We start from the raw sequence: 27,149 nt of genomic DNA on the forward strand, positions 1-27,149 counted from the left end.
GCTTTGGAGGCTGAAGGTGCAACCCTCCTGTTTCCAGGGGGAAGCAGTGAAACTCCCAGTGCTCCCTGCCACCATGAGGACCTTGGTCACTGCCTTTCCGTTCCAGCCCATAGGGCACCCCTCAAAATCTTGCTCTCCACCATCACCGTCTGTGAGCCTCAGATCCTTGCTCTCCAGATAGATCTCACCTGTGTTACACCGTCTCCTCTCCATGCCATTTTGCAATGGGTGTCGTGGTGTCTCTGACATTCTCCTTCCTGGTTTGGTGGTGCTTTGAAAAATTGCTTTCAAACAGAACGGGTCAGGCTCAGTTTCAGGAGAACATTCTTGGGCAGAACAATGCAACCGAAGTGGATTCCAGCACTAGGCAGGGACCAAGAGGCAGGCAGCAACAGCATTGCTTAGCAGGCAGACTCAGTGGTGAAGATTGCTTCCAGAAATATTGTCGAAGTTTGAGGCTGGGCATAGGAAGGAGAAGTGGGGGCCATTGCATTTTCCTAAATTGAAATGGGATTGGGCTCAATCACAAAGTGAAAAGGAAGCCTTTTGTAACAGGGGTGTCTATTAGGAGAAGAGGGAGACCAGTTAGAGACGGAGGAGAGAACAATCTGCATGCAATCATCAGTGTGTGATTTGATTAGCATGTTTGCCCTTTAAATTGATGGAAGCATCAGTGGACATGGTCAGCAATGCAATCCCAAATAAGAGTCTTAAATGTTATACTGCTGCAAAAATAGACGGGTGACCCAGGACTGGCAAGGAGATGGGATCTAGAAGAAAGTTCTCTCCATAGGACCTCCTATGGCTCTCCAGGACCTTAGGGAACACCTCTTTCTTCAGCACTGACTGACATACAGGGGCTGTTTTTTGCTTGTTCAAGTTACAATTGCATTTTTTTTCCTGGTTCCTTGACGTTGTTATTTACACATCTGAAACTTGAAAGTAATGTTTTGCAGGGTGAGGGGGGAAGCCTGATCTGAGTACCAGAGCTCTCTAAGCATGAAGTAGGTTAGGTCCAAATGGCTCCATCCAGCCAAATGAAGAATCCAGTCTTTAGAAGTCCAGAAGTGAAAAGTATTCAGTGTGCAATGGATGGAGCCATTTTCTTTCCTTTGATTGATAAACCGTTGTGAGATCAGTTTGGTTTCAAGGCAAGCCAACTGAAGTTGTTGTAAACCTGTTGTATTTTGAAGTTGGCTTTCAAAGGCAGCAATGCTCACTTATGTTTTCATTTTGTTTTCAGCTTCCATAATCTACCGTGAAAATGACGCATCTTTTCTATGACCGTCTTTGGGCCTGGGCAATCCTTATGAGCACACTAACTGGAAGAAGGTGGGAAAAAGATCTTTGTTAAACCTACAGAAATATTCATTGGGATCTCTTTTTCTGATTGGTTAGAAGAGAATAAGGAACAAAGCAGGCACATGGGCTGGACTACTACTAAGTATATTTGGGGGCTGTTAATCCTGCTCAAATCCCAGCTAAGTCAAAATACGAGAAGATTGAAAGAAAACTACAGTTTGTTTGCATAACATCTTTAGTGCAATGCTGTTCAGGGAGGGTTTGCCTGAAACGACTTTACAGAACTAAGGTTAGGTTAATAACTTAAGGGCAGCAAAAGCAGATAGTCCTTTATACAGATAAAGAGTATAAGAGTTTGCTCTGCATAGGACAAGAAAAAACTAACTTTGTTTTAGCCATTGATACAGGTGTGTCTTTATCTGAACTTCTGTTTTCACTGAAATGAATGGGGCTGGCCTGTAAACTCTAGGGCTGGCCCTAATGTATTGAGTACTTATTAACAAAACTGGTCATGAGATTAGACTTCTAAAAGACACTGAGTTTGAAAATGGGTGATATTTCCTGGAAACCGTTATGTGTGAATTAAACATTTTGAGTCAGATAGCAAGATGCATTGGAGGAATATACTCTATAGCCATTACTATTAGTGGGGAATTCGCCACTGACATCAGTGGAAGTAAAATACACTCAGATATATGGAATTTGACATATAATGTGTGGAGATAATTCTTCAATGGTGAAATGACTCTGTAGAGGTCATATTTCTATCAGAAGTGTATCGTATGAATATTTCAATGGAAGTATATTTTCACTCTGTATTACAAATTGTGGGAAATATTTGTGTATCTATAGTTCTGTGTCACCAGATTCACCTTCCTTTACTCAGTAACAGCATTAAAATCGACCTTGCAAATAAACAGTATGTTCAATTGTGTGATAAGCTGGGTGGGTGAGGAATAATCAGATTTCGCTTCACCTTGTCTTCTAAAAGGACAGCCATATTCAAATAGTCATATAAGCAAAAGATATATAAGGTTCTAGTTGATGAGTGTTGAAGGAACAAAAAGCTATTTTTTTTGTTCTTTATTTTTAAAAAGGAAATAAATGAAGAGAGAAGGACTTATGACAACCTTCCACTACTTTATCATTTTCTTTATGCCATGTACTGGCATGTAAGTTTCACAGGATATTGTGGATTTGGAAATGGGAATCAAGATGCATTTGCCTGCTTTTGAAAAATTATATGAGGTGTCACTATTATAATGACCTGTAGATGGAGTAAGTGTACAGTGTTTTATTATACAGTTGTTTAGTGTGAAACCGCAAACATAGGAACTGACATTTTCCTTCAAGATCTTCAAACTACACATTGAAAAACAATCAATTCAGGGATAAAATGTTTGACCATCTTAGTTCGAGTTTGTCTTATAGCTGTTAATAGATCAATAATGCAAGAGGGAAAAGTTTATCTTCAGGCAGTTTGGTCCATAAGTGGCACTGCCAATGCTAGTGACAGTTTGTTAAGGCTTATTCCTTGTGCCAAAGATAAACGCCAAAAAGGAAATATTTGTAATTTTGCAGTTTTAGCATTTTGTTTTATAATACTGGAGCAAGGTGGTCATGATAGTTTTATGTGTAGGCCTATTTATTTAAAAGGTAATAGCCATCCAGCAGAGTAATGGTTTGTCGAAAAAAATATCTTGAAGTAAAAGCTAATGTTTAAAAAAACATGGCATTCAGAAATAAAGCATAACCAGTTGTATCTTCACTATGCTGTTATTAGAACATCAGTTTGATCTTTCTCTCTTTTCATGTCTATTTGTCTATTAATGCATTTGCAAACCAATTGGGCAAAAATCTAGAAAGGTTAAACACACTTGGGTTGCAGTCCTAGATGCACTTACTTGAGAGTAAACCCCATTGAATACTATGGGACTTGCAGTTCAATTCTGTTGCAGATCTACTCAGAAGTATGTTCCACTGTGTTCACTTGTGCCTCCTCCCAGGAAAGTGTGCAGAGGATTGTAGCCTTACTTCTGCGTAGATACACACTGGATTGCATTGTCAATCAATTACCTAGTGAAATAATGACTTAAGTTCTTTATTCTTCACTTAAACCTTCATCAATTTCAATAGGACACAGAGAAGTTTATAGTCTTACGGTGTGTGTCCATACTGTGACCAGGGTGCCTGGATCCAATGGAGGGCAGAGTGTCTGTACATTTAACTGTTGTATAGAAGAGGGAATTTGGGCGGGTGTAGCTCTTTAAACCCTTCCATGTTGAGCTGCACCTACCCAAATTCCCTCTTCTATACAATGGTTAAAGGTATAGGCACCCTGTCCTTCATTGGATCTGGTCACACTGACTGTGGGAGGTGTTCAACAGCCGTTTGATTTCCTAAGAATCAGTCAATTACCAAAGAATTGTGTTGACACTGAAATTACTGACACATTCATAGGAGATCTACATTGAAGAGCATACTGATAAGGATAATATCATCTTGATGTAGAGATCTGAGCACTGACACTTTTCTTAAGGCCACTTCACACATTCAGAAAAGGTTGGGCCCCTGCTGGAGGTTGATTGTATTTTACCTGAAACACTATTTGAATGGTTTTTGTACGTCAGAAAGCACATGGGGAACACATTCTGAGTAGCTCCTGTCAATAATGATGCTTGAGGGCATGTTTATGAGGTGACTTCAGAAATGCAAATTCAGAATGTTACAGAAGAGATGGTACAGTTGACATATGGTGGCAATGCAAGGACCGGTCTCTTATTAAAAATGTGAGGTGACCCATGCTTCCATGTTAATTAATTATATAGAATAGAATGCTCCTGTATGAGGAACATTTCCAAGAAACACAAAGGCTTCTCCATCAGTTTGCAAAGATATACTTAACAATAGGAATTGTGTTATATTGCACAGAATGAGTTGAATATTTCTCCTATATAACTTGGGCGCAATCCTAACCTGCTCTGGAACAGGCAAGCCAGGAGACTTGCGCTGTATCCAGCACAGGATTGTGGCCAGCAGCAGTTTAGCCAGAGGCAAGGGGAAACTTTTCCCCTTACCCCTGGGTAAGAGCTGCTGGCCACAATGGGTCCCCTCAGACTTGCGCCACCTCTGAAGGTGGCACAAGTCTGAGCAGAGCAGAGCGACTTGAAGCCGCACTGTTCTCCCCGGGAACAGGGGTTGGGATCCGGTGTAACTGCCGGATCCCAGCCCCACCTCCCACTCCCTGCTCGCCCTTCCCCCACCCAGGAACGCTGCCCTCCCTCCTCCTCCCCGCCCTCCCCACGCTTACCTTTTCCACTTGAGTCAGCGCAGGTGGGCTAACACAAGCGGCTGCGAGAAAGCCAGCATGGAGGCTTATGTCAGCACCCACAGACTGGCGCTTCTCGGAGCGCCGGCCTGGTTTCCCCTCGAGGAGGAGCAAACTTGCTTTATGGCACATTTGCAACCCTCCTAGGCTGGCCCAAGGGACTTGGGCCAGCATAGGGTGCAGTTTGGATTGCACCCTTGGTTAATTAATTGTAATGATTACACATCGTCATACTCTGTATGTACTTCTACACATTTTTCAAGTGACATTGAAAGAATGTAAATGATGACCAGAATTACAAAAGGACATTTCGCTATTTGGAAAGTATTTTATTAAAAAGTGTATTTGAAAATGCTGTATAACTAAAATGTTTATCCATGAGATATGTTACATAAACTAATTCTTCTTCTTACTTTTGCCCATTATCTACACAAACATCTCATGTGTATCTTTATGATTAAGTGATATTTTAACCAAGTGTGAGGCATACCTTAAATTGATAGTTATTATTAACACAATGGTCAGAAGAGAATGTACTTAAAAACATCCATTCCCATAATTAAAACTGTGAAGACTACCATTCAAAAGAATTTTTGGAGGAATGATTTCAGTTAATCACATCACACCAGATACCCAAGGAAGGTATCTGATTCAGTAATAATGTATGTGACAAAGAGATCAAGAAGAAAGTAGCTTGGGGTACAAGGGCTAAGTCTTGCTGAGTTTACACTGGCAGATGTCCCACTTCACAAATAGGAGCTTTCCTAGTTAAAGGACAGAAGAAGGACTCCAAGATTTGGCGCCAAGACAACCATGATAGATGATTAGGAGAAAATAATTTGACTTGTACTTGCAAGTGCACAAGAGGCACCACTTCCTTAATGACAAGAACTTCAGGAGTTTGAAGAAGAGACCAGATAATAACTTATGTCCATGGATGCCGACAGAAATAATTTGAAATAGTTTGTTACAATGGTTATATATAATAATTCAGCCCGGTTGAAAGGGGTGCGTGCTACTATTCTAACATATTGACCTCCAGTGGCTGCATTAAGATTTTGACGGCTATGGTGATCGATAGATCTACTTTGAACACCCTGGTCCCAAGACTTGCTGTCTGAGCCACAAAACTGTGTTATTGCACTGGCATTGGCATTGCCAGAGCAGCACTGTGTTGGAGCAGCAGTGCACTCTGAGCACAGATATTTATTTCTTATTGGGGTCCTAACCATGACATCTAAGAGCAAGAAGGGGAAAGTGCCTGCTCACTAGGAAATAATCTAGGTGTACCTCCAGTAAAAGCATCCTTGGAAGCAAAGGCAGTCAATAATACTTAGATGGTTTAAACGTCCTTGCATTTTAGCACAAATGTGATTTCTGCTTGTCACTAATGCACCCAAATGTTTGCATGGATATGAGCTACCTAGTGTGGAAGTGATATCACAGGCTGCAGTCCTAAAGAACCTCCTTGAAATCCAAGGTGCCTCTATGTGTAGGATTGAGCTAAACTTGCAATTTTTAAAGCATATTTAAGGCTGCAATCCTATTCAACTTTCCCTGGGAGTAAGTTTACTTCAGAGTAAACATGCATGGACTTGTGCTGCAGATGTCCTTTAGACTTCTTTTATGATGTGTTTTGTTCTATGACAAACCACTTGGAATTTTGGTAGGAAAACTTACTACTCTGTGCTGACAAATCCATAGTGTGGAAAGCAGAAATGTTGCAAAAATTAAAGGGTAAATAACATAATACTAAAAGCTAAGGGCGCAATCCTAACCCCTTACGTCAGTGCTGTCCAGCACTGGCATAGCTGTGTCAATGGGACATGTGCTGCATCCTGCAGTTGGGTGTCACTCACAGAGTCCTTCTCAAAGTCAGGGGATGTTTGTTCCCTTACTTCAGAGCTGCAGTACCCTTATGTCAGTGCTGGAAAGCACTGACATAAGGGGTTAGCATTGCGCCCTAACTTACTATCAATTTCTAGACTTATACGTCTTATAGCCTAAGCCAGTGGTTCCCAAACTGTTCTGACTGGTGACTCCCTTGACCTACTGGGCCATTAGCCATGGCTCCCCATTAGGTCTACAATCCTAAACATTGTATAGGGTGGTGGGATTCTGTGACTCCCAGCTGGTTTCTGCAGCTCCCCTGAGATCCATGGCTCACAGTTTGGGAATGACTGATGTAAGCGTTTTAATGAATATGTACACTTTAAAAAGAAAACATGTCGAAGAAAGAACTCTGTAATGGTAGAGCAATCTGGCTTTATGGAAGAGATTTTACATCTATAAATCAGTATAAGCAAGATTAAGCAGATTTCAGAATTATGATTCTGTAGGTTTGTGGGTGGATTAATGGTTTATAATACGAACTGTACTGTTTTTCCCCAGCTGTGGACAAACTTCCTTACAAGATGAAATTAAAGACAACACAACAATATTCACCCGAATTCTGGACCGTCTACTTGATGGTTACGATAACCGATTGAGACCAGGATTGGGAGGTGTGTGTTATTGTAATTTTTGGATTTAATTTAAGAAGAAAATTGTATGAAATACTTTTTTCCTTTAAAAAAAACAACAACTTGCTTCATCTTATGCTATAGATGTATAAAGCAGTAGAATGAGTAAATAACAAGGAGGTAATGTGTAATTGACCAAATTCAGCAGCAAGATATCTTTGAAATCCCACTTGCTGCTTTATAAACGCTCTGTAATGTTTGGCCAAATTTTATAATTCAAATTGAAGAAAGGGATTTCTTGGGTCCTCTAGTTAGAAGTGAAACATTTGGGTTTAAATACTAACTGTTCAGTTTAACTTAAGTAGACTATTGGACTGTTTGAGAGCTAAAACCTGTCTCTTGAAGCACATGAGACAAGTTGCTTTGAATATAATTAAGCCATATTTTTTTGAAAGCCAGCTGAACCTGTAGCAGGCCCTGCTTCAAAACTCCTTCCCCTTAGCCCAGGCATCTAAACTAGTGGAAAACAACCATACGTTACTCTTTTGGGCTTTTGCACCCTGACTCAAAGCTGTGGATTGTTAATTGACATCCTGATCTTCTTTATGCAAACTCCAAGGGTTTGAGGAAGCTGGACTGTCCAGCCTCCTCCAAATCGGAAAGGTTTTGAGGTTCACTTTGCAAGTCAAGTCTAATCTGCCTTCTGAACATCCAAAGCTGCTGTATTTTAAAGTTTAGCATTTAGTCTATAGTATTTTCTATTTGTAGTTCCACAGTGTTGCAACAAGGTATTTTAGTTGTTATTCATAGGACAAGAAAGATATGTTTTCTTTTCAAACATGCTGCTGGCATCTACTTTTGAATGCACAAGGAACACAACTATGTAAGGGCTCAATCCTATCCAACTTTTCAGCTCTGATGCAGCTGTGCCAAAGGGTTATGTGCTGCATTCTGTGGGTGGATGCAGTAATGGAGGCTGGATTGTGGCTGCATCAGTGTTGGAAGGTTGGATAGGATTGGACCCTAAGAAAGTTAAAACCACTAAATACTGGGAGCATTCCCAATTTCTACTTGTGAATTTGGTTCCTACCATGGATTAGAGGCTGTTCCTGAGGCTCTCTAAACACACAGGAGCAGCTTTTGAGAGGATGCAATGAGCTTCAGTGGACAGGAAGGACATGAGATACACTGATGGGATGTGTGAAGCATTCTGTCCAAAGTATAGTGCATAAAATCCTGATGCAAATGGATTGGTCCTGGTGTGCTTTTAGGCCTTTGACAAGTTGCAAGGCTGATTTTTTTAATACAAGCTCTGTGAATATAAGGTTGAATCCTATGTATTTTTTTCTTCCATGAACGGAAGGCACTTCTGTGATTTTCACTGATCTCCTTTCCTGCTGCAGTCCCATGTGTCACATACCATTCAGTGTCCAGGATCTTTTTGGAAGGACAAGATCTTTTTGGCAGAGGACACAGAAGTTTGCAGAAGAATGGGGAGATTTGTGAAAATTACGATAACTCCCTTGCACAAAATGAAATTGCCTTCTGTTCATGGAAGAAGGACATGTACATCAACTGAATCTAACCTTTATGGTCTATTATGTACCAAGGTCTTGAGAAATCCCAAAGTCACGAAACCATTGCTGGAATCCAAAAAAGACATATGAGCACTTGTGGGAGAGATCTGAGTATGCAGCCAGAGTGCTTTGATTTCTGTGTATGCGTTAACAGTTCCCAACTGCTCCAAAGGCAACCTGTTTTTTAAACCAAACAATTCCTCATTTCTTTGGCAGCAAGAATTGCTGCAGCAAAAACAGGAAGTAAACCACTTCATCTGTGTACGCAGCTCTCTCTTGTGTATGTGTAACATATTCTTTCTCTGGATCCTGAACCATCTGCTGAGCATAGAGAGATGAAAGAACACTCAATTGCCAGGTGTGTATGTACCATTAATGGAAAACGGAAAAGTTGGTAACTCTTCAGATTTATTTTTAACCATGCTCAAAGAAGCAGCCACAGAACACAGAAAAACAGGCAACCTCTCATCTAACCAACCGGCCGGTGCCTTTTATCTGTTACCTTTTAATCTGTTAATTCTCTCATTCTTTCCAATAGAAGTTGCATAAAGTCTGATTTAATTGTATTGCATTTGGGATGATTATATTTAAACTTTTTTTTTTAAAAAGCATTGTTTGTAGATTATTGTGCTGTTAAGAATTCAAGAAAATAATAGATTGTCCTGCACGGAGGATTTTGAATGTAATATTGAAAGTAATATGTAACAAAACAAGTAATTCTTTTTGTTCACTCACTGTGATGATATTTTCACTGCATTCATGTAAACTGTGGGATTAGTCCAGGAATAAATATTTCTTGATCCTTGATTAATACAATGGTAGGTTTCAGTGAACCTTAATGGTAAGGACTAGTAACGCTGAGTATATTACACAAGTAAATCTGGGTGCATCTCAGTTAAATAGAATATATATGAAGTAGTGCCAGTGTCTTGTATGATTATTTTGGCATTTGCTGTGTTTTAAGATTTGTATGATTAAAAATGATTCAGGGAATTCAGTCTGCAGGGACGGGAGGGTGTCTCAGCTATATATGGAGGCTCTGACATATCGTTCATGACCTGGGAATTAAACAAGAACAGGAGGGATTTGAGTAGGCTGCTCCTTTTGTGGTGGCCAACCTGGGTCCTGCAAGCATAGTCTGACTGTTGAGTCTAGAGTGGATACTATGACTTGCTACGGCTGAAAAACTTTCTGCATTGCAATGCCCACTTTCTTCTGGTCCCCTTGCAGATTAACAAGGTTCTTTCTATAGTCATCTGAATAATGAATAATCAAAAAGAAAGGCATTTGATTTTGTTCATGATCAAGTATAGTCATGCCAAGTCATAATATAAATTGGAATTTGCATAATCAACATACTTACACTGGCATATGTTCCAACAACAATGGCAGCTTGTGCCATGTACTTAACATGGTGCTTATCTATGTTTCCATTCAAAATACCTTTTTGCTTATACCTTTTGCACCTTGGACCTTATTCACATCTCTCCATCAGGTGTGAAATTTATGAAAACAAGGAATATTTCCTATGTGACAGCCTTGGTCACTCTGATGACAGCCTTGTTCACCCTAATGGATTATTTCTATTGGGAGTGTGCTTCTATTTGTCCTTTTGGACTTCTCAGTGGTGTTCTGCACTATCAACAATAATGTCCTAGTGTGGGTAGTTGGGTGGAGGCTTGGAGGAATGGCTTTGCAGTGGTCTGGGCCTTTCAGGCCAACAGATCTCAGAATGCATTATTGGGAGATGCCTATAGCACCCTATAGATGCCTATAGCACCCTAGTTTCTTGTGTTGTTTACTATCCATTTCAAACAGTTGAGAGAGAGAGAGAATTCATCGGAGGGTTTTGAGTTGGATGTCATCAATATGAAGATGATACCCAGCCCTGCCTCTTTTCCAATAAAGGCTGGGGAGGTTATTGTGCTCCTGCGTCATTATTGAGGCAGTTAGGGAATGGATGCAGATTAAGAAATTAAATCAGGTCAAAACAGAGATCCTCTTAGTTTGGAGTTACATGATGCAGGTGCTAAACTATGAACCTGTTATGAATGGGGTTGCACTCCCTCTGTTAAAGCAGATTCATCTCCCAAGCTGTGGCCTTCTGGAATTTCTACTGCTCCTGGATCCCCAGGTGGCTGCAGTGGCTGGGGGGTGGGGCTAGGGATCAGAACCAGTGCCCAGTTTCAGCTGGTGCTCCAACTGAGGCCATACTTTGACCATAATTTGTTCAGAGCTAACCACAGTGGTCCTTTCCTTGGTAACATTGTGTCTTGATTTCTGTAACATGCTCTGTATGGGACTGGCCTTAAACTATCCAGAAACTGCAGTTAGTACAGAATGCTGCAGCTTGTCTGGTCTTGGGGGCTCGGCAGTTTGACTACTGCTTCTGCAACAACACTGCCTATTTCGTTTCTGGGCATAATAAAAGGTGCTGGTTTTAAACTTTATAGTCCTTCACTGTGTGGGACTGGGGTATTTGAGAACCCCCTCCCCCTTCCATATAACCTGGCTTGTCTCCTAAAGTCATCTGAGGTGGTCCTCTTTTATGTGGCAACTCTTCTAAGGCTAGATTGGTGGCAACAAGAAATAAGGCTGTCTGTGTGGTGGCACCACAATTATGGAATTCTTTCCTGTTTGAATTAATATCTATGTCCTCGCTACTGGTTTTCTGGTGGGGGCTGTTCCTTTTTTTGTGTCCCTCCTTAATTTCTGTTAGTTCCTGCTTTGTTATGGGTTTCTATCTGTCTTGAGGATTTTGATTGTGTTTTTTGCTCTTCTTGTTAGCCTTTTTATGATGATGATGATGATGATGTTGCTGATTTTATTTTTTTACTGCCAGATTTTCATTCTATGTGGTTTCAGTTTTTATTATTTAATACAGTAGTTTTGTTTTTATTGTGTTTTAAGTTACCTATGCGTTATCTTAGATGCCCCAATGTAAGGGGTATGTATAAATAAATAAATAAATAAATAAGGTAATAAATCTGCTATTACTGACTAAAAGTAGAAGTACAAAATGTATGAAAAGCACTTTATGGTGGGAAAATTTTTTCCACGCCTACGTGCAAATTGTGTGCAGCTTCTGCCAATAGTACATACAGGTGCATAACAGATATGGGTTTAAAACTATGACAGCCACTTGTCACAGTTCAGGTTCAGGTCAGCATTGTAAGGTTTAAAATACTGTAGGATTTAAAATAGTAAAAGTGGTATATATTTAGGAGATGAAAGATATAAAATCTTGCCTCTGTGTTTCCAACATGGGGAAAAAAAACTACAAAGTTGCTTTCATGATTTGAGAAAATAAAATAGAGACTATGGAAGAAACACTTGATCAGCTTCTCCAAGATATTTGGAGTAATGAATAGTACTGGTTTCAGCTGGATCACAATTCTTGCCTTCTTTGCTAACATGGGTAATACTAGTTAAAATGTTTTTCTTTCTTATATGATTCCTTGTACATTCAATGTGATGATGTTTTGTGTCACTGCCTACATAACAAGAATGTAGCAGTCCAATCTACTTGCTTCCACTATTAAGAATGATGAGTGGTCCACTAAAAGCTGAAGCACTAATGAGCAAGTAGCTGCTACTACGATACCATACGTAGGAGCTTGGATACCTCTATGGACTCAATCCAAACTCATTGGAGAAAAGTTCCAGACTTCAGACTGGTTTGCAATCTTGCCCAAAACGGATATGTGCATGGGGGGTGAGGGGCAGATTAGATTACCAAACTGTAGTAAAAAAATCCATTGTGTGAGGAGTTCTCTGCCGTCTCTATTATATTTCTAAACATCAGACAGTATACTACCATCATCTCCTGGAAAGCATGTGATATGGACAAAAAAGTTCCTTTTCAGTCAATATGACTTTTCAAGACTGCATTATAAATACTATCTCCCTTATATATAAAATATATAAATATTTTCTTGACCAGCATGAGAAGGAGATGAAGAAGTTTGTGGATTTCTCTGTTTCTGTTTGTATTCACCGATAAAGATCCAAGGCTTGGCTCTGTTGAATGTTGACTGTAGAATTCAATGTTTGATTAATGTTTGTTTTTGGGGTCATTCCTATTAATTATGGAAATGATACACTTGGTGGCAATTCAATTCTCTAGTGCAGGGGTGTCCAAACATTTTGGCAAGAGGGCCACATCATCTCTCTGACACTGTGTCGGGGGCCAGGAAAAAGAAGAATTAATTTACATTTCAAATCTGAATAAATTTACATAAATGAATATATTAGAGATGGAACTTATATGAATGAATGAAGGTCTTGCAATAGCTGAAGGCCTATACAAGTCCTTGCACAAAGCAAGGCTGTCCTTTCCTTCACTGCCACTGCTGCATCTCAGATGTGAAACAGCAAGCAGTGGAGGGAGCCCTTGTCCCACAGCTCATGCGAGAGGTCACACAGTCGGCATCATGCTGAGAGCAGTTGCGTTGGACCAGTATGGGCTCCAGCAAGTCTCTGGAGAGCAGAGGCTCATTGGAAACCAGGGGCTCCCCGTGGGTCAGACTGGGATTCCCCAAGGGCTGCAAGTGGCCCCTGGGCCAGGGTTTGGGCACCCCGCTCTAGTGAGACCAACAAATGTTTGTATGACTGGTTTATGCAGGAGACAGTGAACCTTATTGGAATTCAGACTGATAAGGCAAACAAGAATAATTTCACTTGGACTGTGATTGTGCATTAAATGAGGATGCTATAGAAGTTATCCTGGAACAGTGGTTTAAAAAATGGCTACGCAATGTGCACATGCAGTTGGATATCAATAATTGTTGGTACATGCATATGTGCATCAAGTAGGATGTTTGGTACAAGTGACATCATTAATGTACTTCTTCAAACACAAGGACACACTCAAAACACCAGAGACACTCATAGATCCAAACAGAATGCCTTGAAATTACGTTGGTGTGTCTTCAAGTGCCTTATGGTGTTTGTAATGTCCTTGCAATAAGCAAAGCATCATGATTTATGCCACAATGTTGTCAATACATGTACAATGACTAATGCACCCTAATCTAAGCACGTATGTGAATCAAGAGCCTCCGTGTAGGGCGGCAAGACCAACCAAGCAAAGCTCCACCAGTCCCACCTCCTCCCTCTCCGTTCCCTCCACCCGGAACACCTCCTCCCTTCCCTCTGCCCCCCTCCCGCCTCCCTGGCCCTACCTCTCCCCACGCCTCCACTTACCTCTTTGCTGCCCGGTGGTCCGCGCACCTGCCGAGTGTCAGAGCTCTGGTGGCCGTTCACCACCCGGAGGTAGGGCCCACAAATGTTTGTGACAGTGCACGCCAGCGGTAAGCTGGCATGCACTGTTCAGGATTGGGCCCACAAATATTTGTGTCTTCAGGGATTCTTATATTAGCAGTCCAATTCTGACTGCAAGGTACACTGGTGGTAAATGACTGGCACAGATTGAAGTACGGCACAGAGTCAAGACATGTCATGTTGGGCTGCAAGAGCTCCACCTGTCCTGTCCCACTCCCTCCCCCTCACTTTCTCCCTGCCCTCCCCTTGTGCTGGAATACCTCCCCCCACACCCCCACTCACCTCTCCACTGCCTGGTGCTCCAGACGAGCACCGGGCAGCAGACTGCCAGCCTCCAGCCGGCACTGGCCCAGTGCAGGTTTGCGCCGGGCCAGCCCTGGAGCTGGGTTGGTGGTAACAGTCACAGGCATTCCTTACAGCAGTGTTTCTCAAACTGTGGGTCGGGACCCACTAGGTGGGTAGCGAGCCAATTTCAGGAGGGTCCCCATTCATTTCAATATATTATTTTTAATATATTAGACTTGATGCTACTATGGTATGTGCCTGCATTTGAGGAAATGTTACAGACCTGTACTTTGAACAAGCTACTATGTATATTCTTTTAACAATGATAGTAAACGGGACTTACTCCTGGGTAAGTGTGGGTAGGATTGCAGCCTTGGATTGTTAAAAATATTCTTGCTTGGTGTTGTCACTTCCAGTTATGACATCACTTCCGGTGGGTCCCAAGAGATTCTCATTCTAAAAAGTAGGTCCCAGTGCTAAACGTGTGAGAACCACTGCCTTTTAGCATGTTTGCGATGGTGGTGCCGGCACACATTCCTCTGGATTGGGCCCTGAATTTCAGGCCATCCAGTGTGCAGTGTAGTGTAATCAGTGATGTGTTGAATTTGACTAAATAGACTATAGATTAAATCCTTATTAAGTCAGGATGTTAACAAGGTTACTCATCACCATCTCTCAACCTAATGCACCTTACAGTTGTGTTTAGAATAAAATAGGAGAATTCCATTGTCCAATGCCTAGTAAAGGTTTTTGAAATTAATTGAAATTAGAATTCCATTGTGAATTTCTTAAAGGATGGAATGCAAATGTGATAAATAAGATCTGAAGAGGGGAAGGTTCACTGCTAAGCTATGCAGGATTCCAAGTGTACTATATTTTTCATTCACTGTATATGGAGGTGGAGGTCTTCTCCACTCCCTCCTCAGCCTGTTAGCCCTCTCTGCCCCCTGATGGGTAAGATAAAACCCATTGTTAGCAGGTTCTGGAGTTCAAAGAAACCCAACCCATCTAGTTCTTGGACGTGAACCTTCAATATCATAAGTACAGGCAAAATAAAAGATTCACAATGAAAGATAACTGATACCCCAACTCCATGAGTCAGTCCCTGTAACACTGTGTCCTATGCAAGAATATCTCATTATTTTTGGTGCATGTAATTAAGTACAGCTGAATCATCTAATTGCAAACGTGGTAAACTTTTTTTTTTTTTTAAACCCCAAATTTAAGAAATGGCATGCTCTTTTCTCTGTGGCAGGAATAATTAAAAACATATATAAAAAATCCAATAGAAGTTACTATTCATGTAAGGCTAAAACAAAAACAAAAGAATGTGATTCTTGTGAAGAATACTTGCAATGACTAACCAATGACGCAATATGTGATATGGGAACTGTCAGGGTAAACCAGTATGGGTCACAGTTTTACATATTTTTAATACATGGAGCTGTTTGTACCTTTATAGCTATTATAAAATATTGAATACCAGCAATATCAGCAATGATGATTCAGTGCTTTGCTTTCCATAGGTCCCCTCACTTAAGGGGATGGTCCCCTTAAGGTCCCTTCACTTATGGGATGTTTCACCCGTAAAGGAGTGCTCCAGAAAGAGCGCAATAATGTGTGTAATGTCCCAGTGTAGTAAGCTATCCGAGGTCTGTTTTGGTATACCCAAAGCCAGTGCCATTTTGCTGGCAGAGAAACAGAGCAAGCCCCTCTCCTTCCTCATGCAAATGAAGCCATATGCAAGGCCCATATGCAGTTGTCACTGCTACTATTACAATAAAGTAGAGGAAAACCAAACCTGAATTGGACCATTGGACCTACAGGGTTCTACAGGGTTCACCTGCCTCACAAGTGACATAGAGCGTAGGCAGCATAGGAGAGAGGACAGGCTTGCACTATTTCTCCACCATGCAAACTGAAGTGTTGGACCAATGCATGTATGATCTGGGGTCTAGTGTTATCCATTAGCCAGGTTCACCACACCAATATCCTGGATTGGTCAATGCCAGTGACAGATACCACTTCTGATGAAATATAGAAGCTATATTTTGTATTGGCAACCTTCAGTCTCGAAAGACTATGGTATCGCGCTCTGAATGGTGGTTCTGGCACAGCGTCTAGTGTGGCTGAAAAGGCCAATCCGGGAGTGACAATCCCTTCCACACCGGGAGCAAGTGCAGTCTGTCCCTGGTCTGTCTCCCTGACTATGGGCCTTCCTTCTTTGCCTCTTAGCCTCAGACTGTTGGCAAAGTGTCTCTTCAAACTGGGAAAGGCCATGCTGCACAGCCTGCCTCCAAGCGGGCCGCTCAGAGGCCAGGGTTTCCCACTTGTTGAGGTCCATCCCTAAGGCCTTTAGATCCCTCTTGCAGATGTCCTTGTATCGCAGCTGTGGTCTGCCTGTAGGGCGCTTTCCTTGCACGAGTTCTCCATAGAGGAGATCCTTTGGGATCCGGCCATCATCCATTCTCACGACATGACCAAGCCAACGCAGGCGTCTCTGTTTCAGCAGTGAATACATGCTAGGGATTCCAGCACGTTCCAGGACTGTGTTGTTAGGAACTTTGTCCTGCCAGGTGATGCCGAGGATGCGTCGGAGGCAGCGCATGTGGAAAGCGCTCAGTTTCCTCTCCTGTTGTGAGTGAAGAGTCCATGACTCGCTGCAGTACAGAAGTGTACTCAGGACGCAAGCTCTGTAGACCTGGATCTTGGTATGTTCCGTCAGCTTCTTGTTGGACCAGACTCTCTTTGTGAGTCTGGAAAACGTGGTAGCTGCTTTACCGATGCGCTTGTTTAGCTCGGTATCGAGAGAATGTGTGTCGGAGATCGTTGAGCCAAGGTACACAAAGTCATGGACAACCTCCAGTTCATGCTCAGAGATTGTAATGCAGGGAGGTGAGTCCACATCCTGAACCATGACCTGTGTTTTCTTTAGGCTGATTGTCAGTCCAAAATCTTGGCAGGCCTTGCTAAAACGATCCATGAGCTGCTGGAGATCTTTGGCAGAGTGGGTAGTGACAGCTGCATCGTCGGCAAAGAGGAATTGGATGAAGGGTGTGAGAGTTCTCACTGAGTTGTTAAACCTGTGACTACTGCTTCTATACCATGCTATATTATGTCAGCCTTCAAGAGGGGTGGGTGGGTTGACTGATTGACCAATTCTCCATCCCCCCCCCCCCAAATAAAAAGGAATCCTGCAGGTAGAAAACTGGCCTGTCAGTGAGGTGGCTAGGCAACATCACTGCTTATTTATAAACCTGACTTTTCTTCCACAAAGATTCCAGCACATTGATTCCACATTAAATTTCCATCCTGCCTGGAATCAGGCTCAGATCCAGCTCCATTTTATATACAATGAGAATGTTCCAAAGTCTTCAAAATGGCCAAGCTGTAACAGATAATGAAATGATTCTTGTTGGACGTCTGAGGTTCATGAACAGAATATGTGTATGTGCCATGTTAATATTGCTTTTCACAGGGCTTAAGGAAACAATGTTTTGTCACCGTAACTCTAAAAACAGTCATGAATATTAATAAGTACATTTCCAAGGCTGGTTAAAAGCCCAACTACCCCTCATACACAAATCCAAGCAAGATAAATCCTGTTTTTTCAGGAAAGCTACTTGAGGAGCTAGCAATCGGGAATAGAATAGGACAGTGTTTCTCAACCAGTGGTACAGGTACTACCAGTGGTGCTTGAGGTGGTATCTGGTGGTACTTGCAGGACCCCCAGTTCCCTGCTGCTTGGCAACAAGACCAGGAACGCAACCCAACAAACCGGTAGGAGGCTCGACTCAGCAAGCAAAGCTCCAAAGCATGCTTTTCATGCTCGAAAAGTCCTCCAGTCCACTCTGAGCCTCTTACTGGTGTTTGTCATGTCATATCTGGCCTCTCCTGAGGCCAGATATGACTGGTGATTACATCATTATAACTGGTCATGACATCATTCTGGTGGTACTTCAAATTGGTGGGCCATCTGTAGTGGTCTGGGGCAGGGAACAAACATTGAGAAATACTGGAGTGAGATAAAGTGTTAAGGAAACTTTCCCCTTCCTGTCTGTTCTTCATTGTAATCTGTCCCATCCCAAAGTAGAGTTTCCTGGGAAAAGGGGCTGTCAATGTTTGGTTGCACAGGTTTGCATGTAAGTAGCTAGGACCTTAGTTCATCTGACCTAATCAAATATTTTAGATGGGATCACAGCCTCAATTCCCTAGCATTTTGCTCAGCTAAGAAATGAGGACTCATTTTTCAGGATGACTGTTTCTTTTGGGAGTAACCTTACACCCGCAGTGCTTGGAGGTTAATTCTTGTTGTGACCCTCTTTAGGATTAGATTCCAACCCAATTAGCTGTCAAGAAAATCCTTACCTTTCTTTAAGGCAATTAATATTCTCATAAGTAGATGCGATTAGAGCACATCCATTTTCCAAGATGGCTAATTAGGAAATTCCACTATCCAAATGCCTTTTCAGTATCATTCATATGCTTGTCAGTCCCAAAAGCAATGAAAAATGGCTCTCTAACAAGACATTGCTTGAGCATAACTGCAGTTGGGATTCTGCTACAGCATTCTTTCCTGCCCAGATGAAAATCCTGCTTTCCTGTTCTCGTTGCAGGCTATATTTTTCAGTGGCTCACCGAGTTAGAGTATGTTGAATGATTGTCTGCTAGGGCCCCTAAAAGCTAGGGTCCCTATAATTTTTCATTCAAACTGGGAAACTTATGAGAGTGAAAGAGCAGGCCATGTGTACTTCTGCCTCACAATTATGAAAGAGCACACACTTCCTGGTGTTGGAGCTCTTGCCCAGCCTCCCCCTCTGTCAGTCCTGTTCTGACATTTCTGAACCTCACTGTGATATTCCTGTGACAGCTGAGCTCATCACAGTGGCTTGGCTTCTGGAATAAATTTGAAACCGCAGGGGATATTGGAATGATAGGTGGAATCTGGGAATAAACATTCCCTTACTTTGAGGAGGCCTCCGTGAGTGCCACCCAACTGCAGAATGCAGTACATGCCTCATTGGCACAGCTATGCCAGTGCTGGAAAGTTGGTTAGGGTTTGGGTCTCAGGCCCCAGTCCTATCCCTGCCACCATAACTGATGTAGCTGTGTCAAAAAGGTGTGTGCTGCATCCAGTGCTGGGGGGATCTGGAGGGTAAATAGGAGATAAGTAAAAATTATTTTACTAGACAGCTCTGAGGCCGTCTATAGATCTTCTCAGACACACACCACCTATTTTGGTGGTGTATGTCCAAAGAGAGAAAAGGGGCAGAGAAGTTTAAAATGGAGGGGCTAAGTTCTGGCATGCAACATTGCTGCTAGGTCCACTTCCTCTGCTGGCATGCTAGGGCAGGCTGGGGCTCGACCTGGTGTAAGGGGAAAAATAAATGACCTCTGGAATGCTAGTTCTGGCAGTGCAGCCTGATCATATGATTGGGCTGTCAGAGGGACAGGGACAGAGGGACAGTATAAATGGCAACACACCATCTATAGAGTTACTTATGCCTTGATAAAGAAGAATTCAGAAGAGATCATGTGTGCACTCCCTACAGCAGCTCTCAAAACAAACAAAACAACCCACACCAAATTCCCAAACTGTATTTTGAACTTGATGGTGCGTAGAAAGCAGCTTGAGGACACTGTGGGGGCTCCTTCTGAGAAGGACATCTGGGGAGAATTTGTACGCACATGTACACAGATGCTTTGTAAATTTTTGCCTAAACAGTCAAGTCATGTTGGGTTAGACCAGGGGTGTCCAAATTTTTGGCAGGAGGGCCACATCATCTCTCTGACACTGTGTCAGGGGCTGGGAAAAAAAATTAATTTACTTTTCAAATTTGAATAAATTTACATAAATGAATATATTAGAGATGGAACTATGAATGAATAAAGGTCTGGCAGTAGCTCAAGACCTATAAAAGGCCTTGCACAAAGCAAGGCCAGCCTTTCCTTTGCTGCCGCTGCTACGTCACAGACGTGAAACAACAAGCAGTGGAGGGAACCCTCATCCCACAGCTCATGTGAGAGGTCAAACAGTTGGCCATCACACTGAGAGCAGTTGCATCAGGCCAGCGCGGGCTCCACCAAGTCTCCGGAGGGCCAGAGGCTCATTGAAGACTGGGGGCTCCCTGAGGGCCGAATTGGGAGTCCTTAAGGGCGCAAGTGGCCCCAGGGCCGGGGTTTAGGCACCCTCGGTTAGACCAATGCTAAAGGAGCTGATCAAAGTCAGTATGTCCCTTTTTTGGATAAGAGTTGCTGGTAGTTGGATATAATGAAAGTACTGATAGGCACTGACTGTCCTAATTTCCTGCTTCATCAGAGCGTGTAACTGCAGTGAAAACCGACATTTTTGTCACCAGCTTTGGGCCTGTTTCGGACCATGATATGGTAAGTGATTTCCTGTCTTCTTCCATTTTTTTTTTAACCACTTACTCTTCAGTGCATATGAGGAAACCTGGAATAAACTGTTATTGCTTTCATCTAAGTTGCTTTCTACAGTTATGCCAGTCTTCCCAGTCTTAACCATGGCCTTTCATCTTTGGTTGTATTTAAGTACACATAAACATCCACCTTGAGTGCCATCCCCAGTGAGGCCATACTAGTCTTCTGGAATTTTTGAACACATTTCCAGTATGTGCAAATGGTAGCAACTGGGAGGGAAACTTTGCATGGGTCACCAGGTGCGTGGGTCATCTGGAGGATATGGCAGAGATGCTTCAGAGACAGAAAGCAAGGTGAGCTAAATACAGAGCATAGTGAATAACTTCCAGCTGGATTATTTCAGGCCATAATCAAAACAGTTATTGATTGGATGCCATAACTTCCCATCACGCATCCTTCATGTGGAGGAATTGCCTTCTACTCATTCTCTTCGATTCCAAATGAATCTGCATTTCCAGCAAGTGTTTGTTATGGTTCAGTTCAAGCCTGGCGATTCAAGTCTTTCAAAGCTTGAGTATCCACGTTGCTGCATGAAATCTCTGAGGAACCCTAAAACCCTATAATGCATTAGTGGAATTTCATTATAACATCTGTGCTGGAGCAAGTGGTAAGACGTAAAGAGATACTGTGGCTCAGCCGCATAGCTAGAGGGGGGCAAAACAGTAAATACTGCAGCACTTCAACGTGCCGTGTAAGTGGCTTCTCCCACTTGCCCTCGGAGCCATTCCAAACAGTGACGGCAACAGGCAACGCTTGCTGAACCAAGCAGCATCTCCTGCACTTTGCTGTTGTTGCCCAGAATGGCTCCAACAGCGAATGGGGGGGGGGCTGCCTACACAGAGTGTTCCTGCGCCTGCAGTGCTTACTGTTTTGCCCCTAGCCAGGGCCTAGGAGAGGGGGGTAAAGGGGGTAATTTGTACCCGGGCCCTGGGCAAAAAGGGGGGCCCAGGAGCCAAAGGAAGGGCCCAGAAATTTCCTGGGATCTGACATTTTCCTATCTACTCAGATTTGTTGCCCGTATGGGATGCTGGGGACATTACCATGACGGGATGCTGGGGACACCACTGCTGCCACATGGGTGGGTAGACCTGGGCTCCAAAGACTTTTCCAGCTGTCTCTCTACCCTCCCCTCCCCCTGCTTCACCCCTCCCTGCCCCTATTCTGCTCACCTGTCACCACCCTCCCCTGCTCAGTTTCACCCCCCCCCTTTGTAAAGGGGCCCAAAAGAAATTTTGTATCCCCTGATAAAATTCCTCTCAGAGGCCCTGGCCCCAGCTACACTACTGCTGTGGCTCTTTTAGCCAAAACACTTCCATGCTAAACAGCGGTGGTTCAATATAGCTTTTCTGGCATTTATTAAAAATGAAGGGTTTTAAAGGACCTGGTAAAGTTTATAAGATGATGTTTTCATGCTCTTGATCCCACATGTCTAGATTTCCTAATCCAGTTCTGATGTAGTTTTGCAATCTAGATGTGTTATATGTATGCATTTTGTTGTGTGTATGATGTACCTCTTTTGGGAGTTGCAGATACATTGGCAGAACTAATTCATGAACAGTCCCTTCAGGAAACGATTTGAAATCTATGGAGCACACATTATACTGGAATATGTTGGGAACAGAAGCCTGCTCTATTAACAGTTTCTTGCCTTTGTAAGAACACTGGAAGAATTTGCCAATGCTCTCTTTCAAAACCTTCTCCCCCACACTCTATTCAGATGTTATTATCAGTGTGTGTGAGAAGGAAGTCAAGTCCCCCATCCTCCTATCCATCACTCCATCAAAATGCCAGGACAAAATACAGTCAAATGTTCATTCAGTTAAACCGACTGTTGTTCTTTATGTCTAATTTGACTCTTCAATGTTTCAAATGCCAAATTGACTACTTTCAAAGCTCTCCATTGTCTACTTTTAGGAATACACAATAGATGTATTTTTCCGGCAAAGTTGGCGGGATGAAAGACTGAAGTTCAAAGGACCTATGACAGTCCTCCGGCTTAATAATTTAATGGCCAGCAAAATATGGACACCGGATACCTTTTTCCACAATGGAAAGAAATCAGTAGCTCACAACATGACCATGCCTAACAAACTCTTACGAATTACAGAAGATGGGACATTGCTATATACAATGAGGTGAGATATTTTAAAATACTATTTTTACTTACATCTCTATAGGCTGCCAGGCAGTCAGTGAAGGCCCAATTTGATCCAATTTTCCAGCACAGTTGCGCAGGCATTGGAAAATTGGAAAGGATTGGGCCCTGGGTCTCCTCAGACCTACACAAGCTATATTGCTCATGCAAGTCTGAGGAAATGCAGGGGGCTTGTGGGGCTGGGAAAATGGGGATAGCATTCTGGTGTGCGCTGCTGCTGCCAGGATCAATCCCACTCATGTCCAAAAAGCTCTCTGTCTATGCTGCTCCGCACCCCAATCCTCCCCCAATCCTCACCTTCCCCCCTTGAACCGCCCCCCTCCGCCACCTTACCTGATCCAGTACACTTCTGTTCTTCCGAAAATGCCAAATCAGACTGGGCTGTAAACGTACCTGTTTTCTATGTCAGTTTTTCTTCTGGTTTTTTTTTTTTCTTCACACTCACTTTTTTCATTTTCTGCCATGTAATCTGATTCAGTTCATCTGAATTCTTTGGGATAGATAACGGCTCCATATTTCAATTAACAGGTTTGGGGATTAAGCCATTAAAATTCAGCTTTGTGGATGAGTTTTAGCGACTGCAGCAGTGTAAATGTTAATTTGAAATATGATACTAAAGTAACATCCTATACATAGAAAGAAGGAGTCTGTCTTCTATAGTTAGTTTATATAGCATCTCTTTAATTGGAGGGAGACAATGGAATATAAATGAGGTCATGCTACCAGATCCAGGACGAATAAAAAGGACTATTGGATGGAGTATAGTGGACATTTCTAATTCTGCTTCCTCCCCCCCTTCCCCATAAAAGCCTGAATTAGGAGAAGAGGAGGTCCATAAGAACAAGATACAGGCATCCCATTTTAAAAAGTGTTCCTCTGCAAATATGCATCTGATTGTTGAAGATTTCAACTCTGCAAATATGTGCATCTTCTTCACCATTTTCTGTCTTAACTGTAATGATCAGAAGGAGCCTTGAGTAGCTCAGTGGAGGCACAAATCGACAGCAATGATAGATTATCTGGCTTTGCTGATATTTACTAGAATTTGACCCTTTGTCCCATAGCAGTCCTACTGAAGTCTGCAGTGGAGCAAGTAAGCTGCAGACTGGTTTTTGTTAAGATGAAATGAATCAATGGCTTCTGAGTTATACTCCAGTAATTGGCAAATACGGAACATTCCTGGTACTGATAAAGACATTGGAACGACGGTATCTGAAGGGTCAGCCATGAACAGAAGAAGGGAATGTTAAACCAAATGAGCAAAAGTATTTTTGAGTAAGCTCATGCAGACGATCACTTGATACATGACATTAAGCACACTGTGATAGACTGCAAAGCTTTATTGTAATGTGCATGTTTCGGTACTGAGTCTGTTCTATTGCTTGTGACTCCTCTTGTAGACTCACAGTGAGGGCGGAATGTCCAATGCATTTAGAAGACTTCCCCATGGATGCACATGCTTGCCCTTTGAAATTTGGAAGCTGTAAGTTGACTTTGATAATCATTCTTTTCCGCAGGCCACTTAACAGTCAGAACAGGGTGTCTAAGAGCCTGGGATTGGATGTGGGCACACAGACTTTCCAATCTCTACAGTTTTATTCCTTAAATGAAGATTTTCTACATGAATAAATGTAATTCAATAACAGTTACAGCAGGTATCAGACAAAGAGGAAAAATGGCTACACTTCAGAGTTGTAGGGAACAGTACATGGAGACTTGCTCTGTTTCAGTAACATTTTATCAGGGAAGAGTGACTTCAGTAAACCACGCAGAGTATATGTGAATTGGCTCTGGTGACAATGAACTATGTTCAACTGCTGCTCATTTTTGCATTATTTTCTATCATTCATAGCTGTTCTTAGAAATCTTGAATGAACAAGAAGTTTAAAAAAAAAATCCAAATGAGAGCAGACTTTTGGTCCTTTTTCAAAATGAAATAGGTGCTGAAATCAATTGGAAAGTCTTTACGTACAAGCCCCTTTGAAGTTAAAAGGTACTCCTGTTCATTTTAGCTAGGATTATAAGGACTTCCATGTTAGCTGTTCCCAAAAATGGGAAGGAGAATATTGAATGAGTGTGTGGAGTGCCAAAATACACAGGATAGGATGCTGGCTGAATATAAATAGGAAAGAGTCTGTTCAATTCAACACATCACAGTTATGAGTCACCATTTGTTTTAGATGAGATTCCCTGTTATGATGTTGCAGGCAATCCAATGATTGCAGGCAATCCAGTCCAAGGTACAGGCCACTGCCAGTACCTACCCACAATAATCCCTGGCATAGTTCCCTGTCGTCTGTGTCCTGGTTATTATGAAAGTATTTGGAAAGGAACCTAGATGACGAAACTTGTGAAATGGAAAAGACTATCAGAAAATATGCACTGCATAAAATCCCTACCTCACAGACTGGCTTCACATACCTGGGGAGGCTGGTTGGCTACTGCAGCTTTGAGCTGCCTTATTTTCTCTTATGCATCCTCCAAAAGTTCCCTTGAAGAAAAGTCATAATAGTTACTAGGTCACATATCAGTTTCTCAGTGTAAAGATAGGATTAGTGTAAAGATAGGGCTGGCCGTTCTAGGGGAAGGAGAGACCATCATAGACAGACTGTCCCTGTTTCCAGCCTTCCCTCCAGCTCTCTGACGACTAGGGCCTTTGCAGTAGTGCCCTGGGTCTGAAACTGCTGCTTCTAAATGCCAGATCAGTAATAACAAAAGCTGTCTCATCTAGGATTTAATGCTGGGTGAGGATGTTGATCTGGTATGTATCACGGAGACCTGGTTGGATGAAGCAGGAGGAGTGAATCTTTCCCAGCTTTGTCCACTGGGTTTCCTGGTAGTGCAGCAGCCACGACTGCAGGGACGGGGGGGGGGGGTCATGATAGGATTCTATCTCCCTTGCCAGGAACCCTGTCCAGCAATTCACTCCTGGATGCCCAGGTGTCGGCTGTGACCAGGAGCGCCTTTGCCCAACTTTGGTTGGTGCACCAGCTGCGGCAGTACCTGCCTAAGTCGGAACTGGCCATGGTGGCCCATGCCATGGTGATGTCAAGATTAGACTGTTGCAACACGCTGTACATGGGGCTGCCCTTGAAGACGGTCTGGAAGTTGCAGCTAGTGCAGAATGCGGCGGCTTATGTAGTTGCTGGAGGTTGGCGGTTTGATTCTGTCACGCTGCTGCTCTGGCAGCTCCACTGGCTGCCGTTTTTTTTTCTGGACCCATTTCAAGGTGCTGATTTTCACCTTTAAAACCCTGAATAGCTTGCGACCAGTGTATATGAGAGACCGCCTTCTTCCATATAGTCCGGTCCGTCCTCTTTGGTCATCAGGAGGGGCCCTGTTGGCTGTGCCGCCATTGAAAGAGGTGAGGGGGATAGCAGCCAGATACAGGACTTTCTCAGTGGTGGCTCCTGTACTTTGGAATTTCCTCCCTTTTGAGGTCCGAATAGCTCCTTCTCTGTTAACCTTCTGGTGAGGCCTGAAGACTTTCTTATTTCAGAAAGCATTTTATGCCTGATAGAGGGCATAATGGCTGCTTTTTAAATAATTGCTTTTATACTGCTCATTTTAAAGCTGCAGGCCTTGCTGTTTTACTATTTATTTTATTATGGTTTATTATAAATTTTATAATTTTATGTATTTTTATGTATTTTATGGTTTTTAAGTGCTGTTAGTCAACTTGGGTGCCCTTCGGGAAGAAAGGTGGAGTACAAATCAAATAAATAATAATAATAATAATAATAATAGCAGACAGTGCACTCTTTCTGGTTTGAAAAAGGAGGAGGCAAGCGCATGATATGTGATCTGAACTGAAATGAGCATTGACCTTTAATAAAAATCCTTGGAAATGACATTGTGTTCTTTTCAATTAGATGCTTATACAAAGTCAGAGGTAATGTATGAATGGACAAGGGAACCAGCACGGTCTGTTGTAGTTGCCGAAGATGGCTCTCGGCTAAACCAATATGATCTCATGGGACAAACTGTGGATTCGGATATTGTGCAATCCAGTACAGGTGAGGAGAGCCTTTTACCTTGTACCTTAATAGCACCTCTTTTGCTATTAAAAGCAGATGCCCCACCCTCTTTATACATAATTGGGGCAGTTCTGTATTTAAGAGCGTGAAACTGTTCCTGTCAATTATGTCTATTTTAGACCTTTAGCCTTCTTCCTTTTGGGAATAATGGCATCACAACACCAATCAGATTTGCTTCTGTGGCAACATCATGGGAAAAGGGAATAAAGTCAATTCAGGGGGAGGGCAATGCTTTCTGTATGACTTTGTTCTCACTCTAAATATGTAAACACTTTTGAA

The 27,149-nt window shown here is 42.5% G+C and overlaps 1 protein-coding gene across 1 annotated transcript in view; it reads left to right on the forward strand.

Moving 5' to 3' along the window:
- Window positions 1-661: 661 nt before the first annotated feature.
- GABRA1 (gamma-aminobutyric acid type A receptor subunit alpha1) overlaps window positions 662-27,149 on the forward strand; it is a 41,507-nt gene continuing 15,019 nt past the window's right edge. The window contains 7 exon segments of the mRNA XM_066612908.1: window positions 662-682; window positions 1,244-1,332; window positions 7,022-7,134; window positions 20,557-20,624; window positions 22,593-22,813; window positions 24,234-24,316; window positions 26,706-26,849. Coding sequence (XP_066469005.1) covers window positions 662-682; window positions 1,244-1,332; window positions 7,022-7,134; window positions 20,557-20,624; window positions 22,593-22,813; window positions 24,234-24,316; window positions 26,706-26,849 — 739 coding nt within the window.

Source organism: Tiliqua scincoides, chromosome 2 (genome assembly GCF_035046505.1).
Source record: "Tiliqua scincoides isolate rTilSci1 chromosome 2, rTilSci1.hap2, whole genome shotgun sequence".
In the NCBI taxonomy this organism is placed as follows: domain Eukaryota; kingdom Metazoa; phylum Chordata; class Lepidosauria; order Squamata; family Scincidae; genus Tiliqua; species Tiliqua scincoides.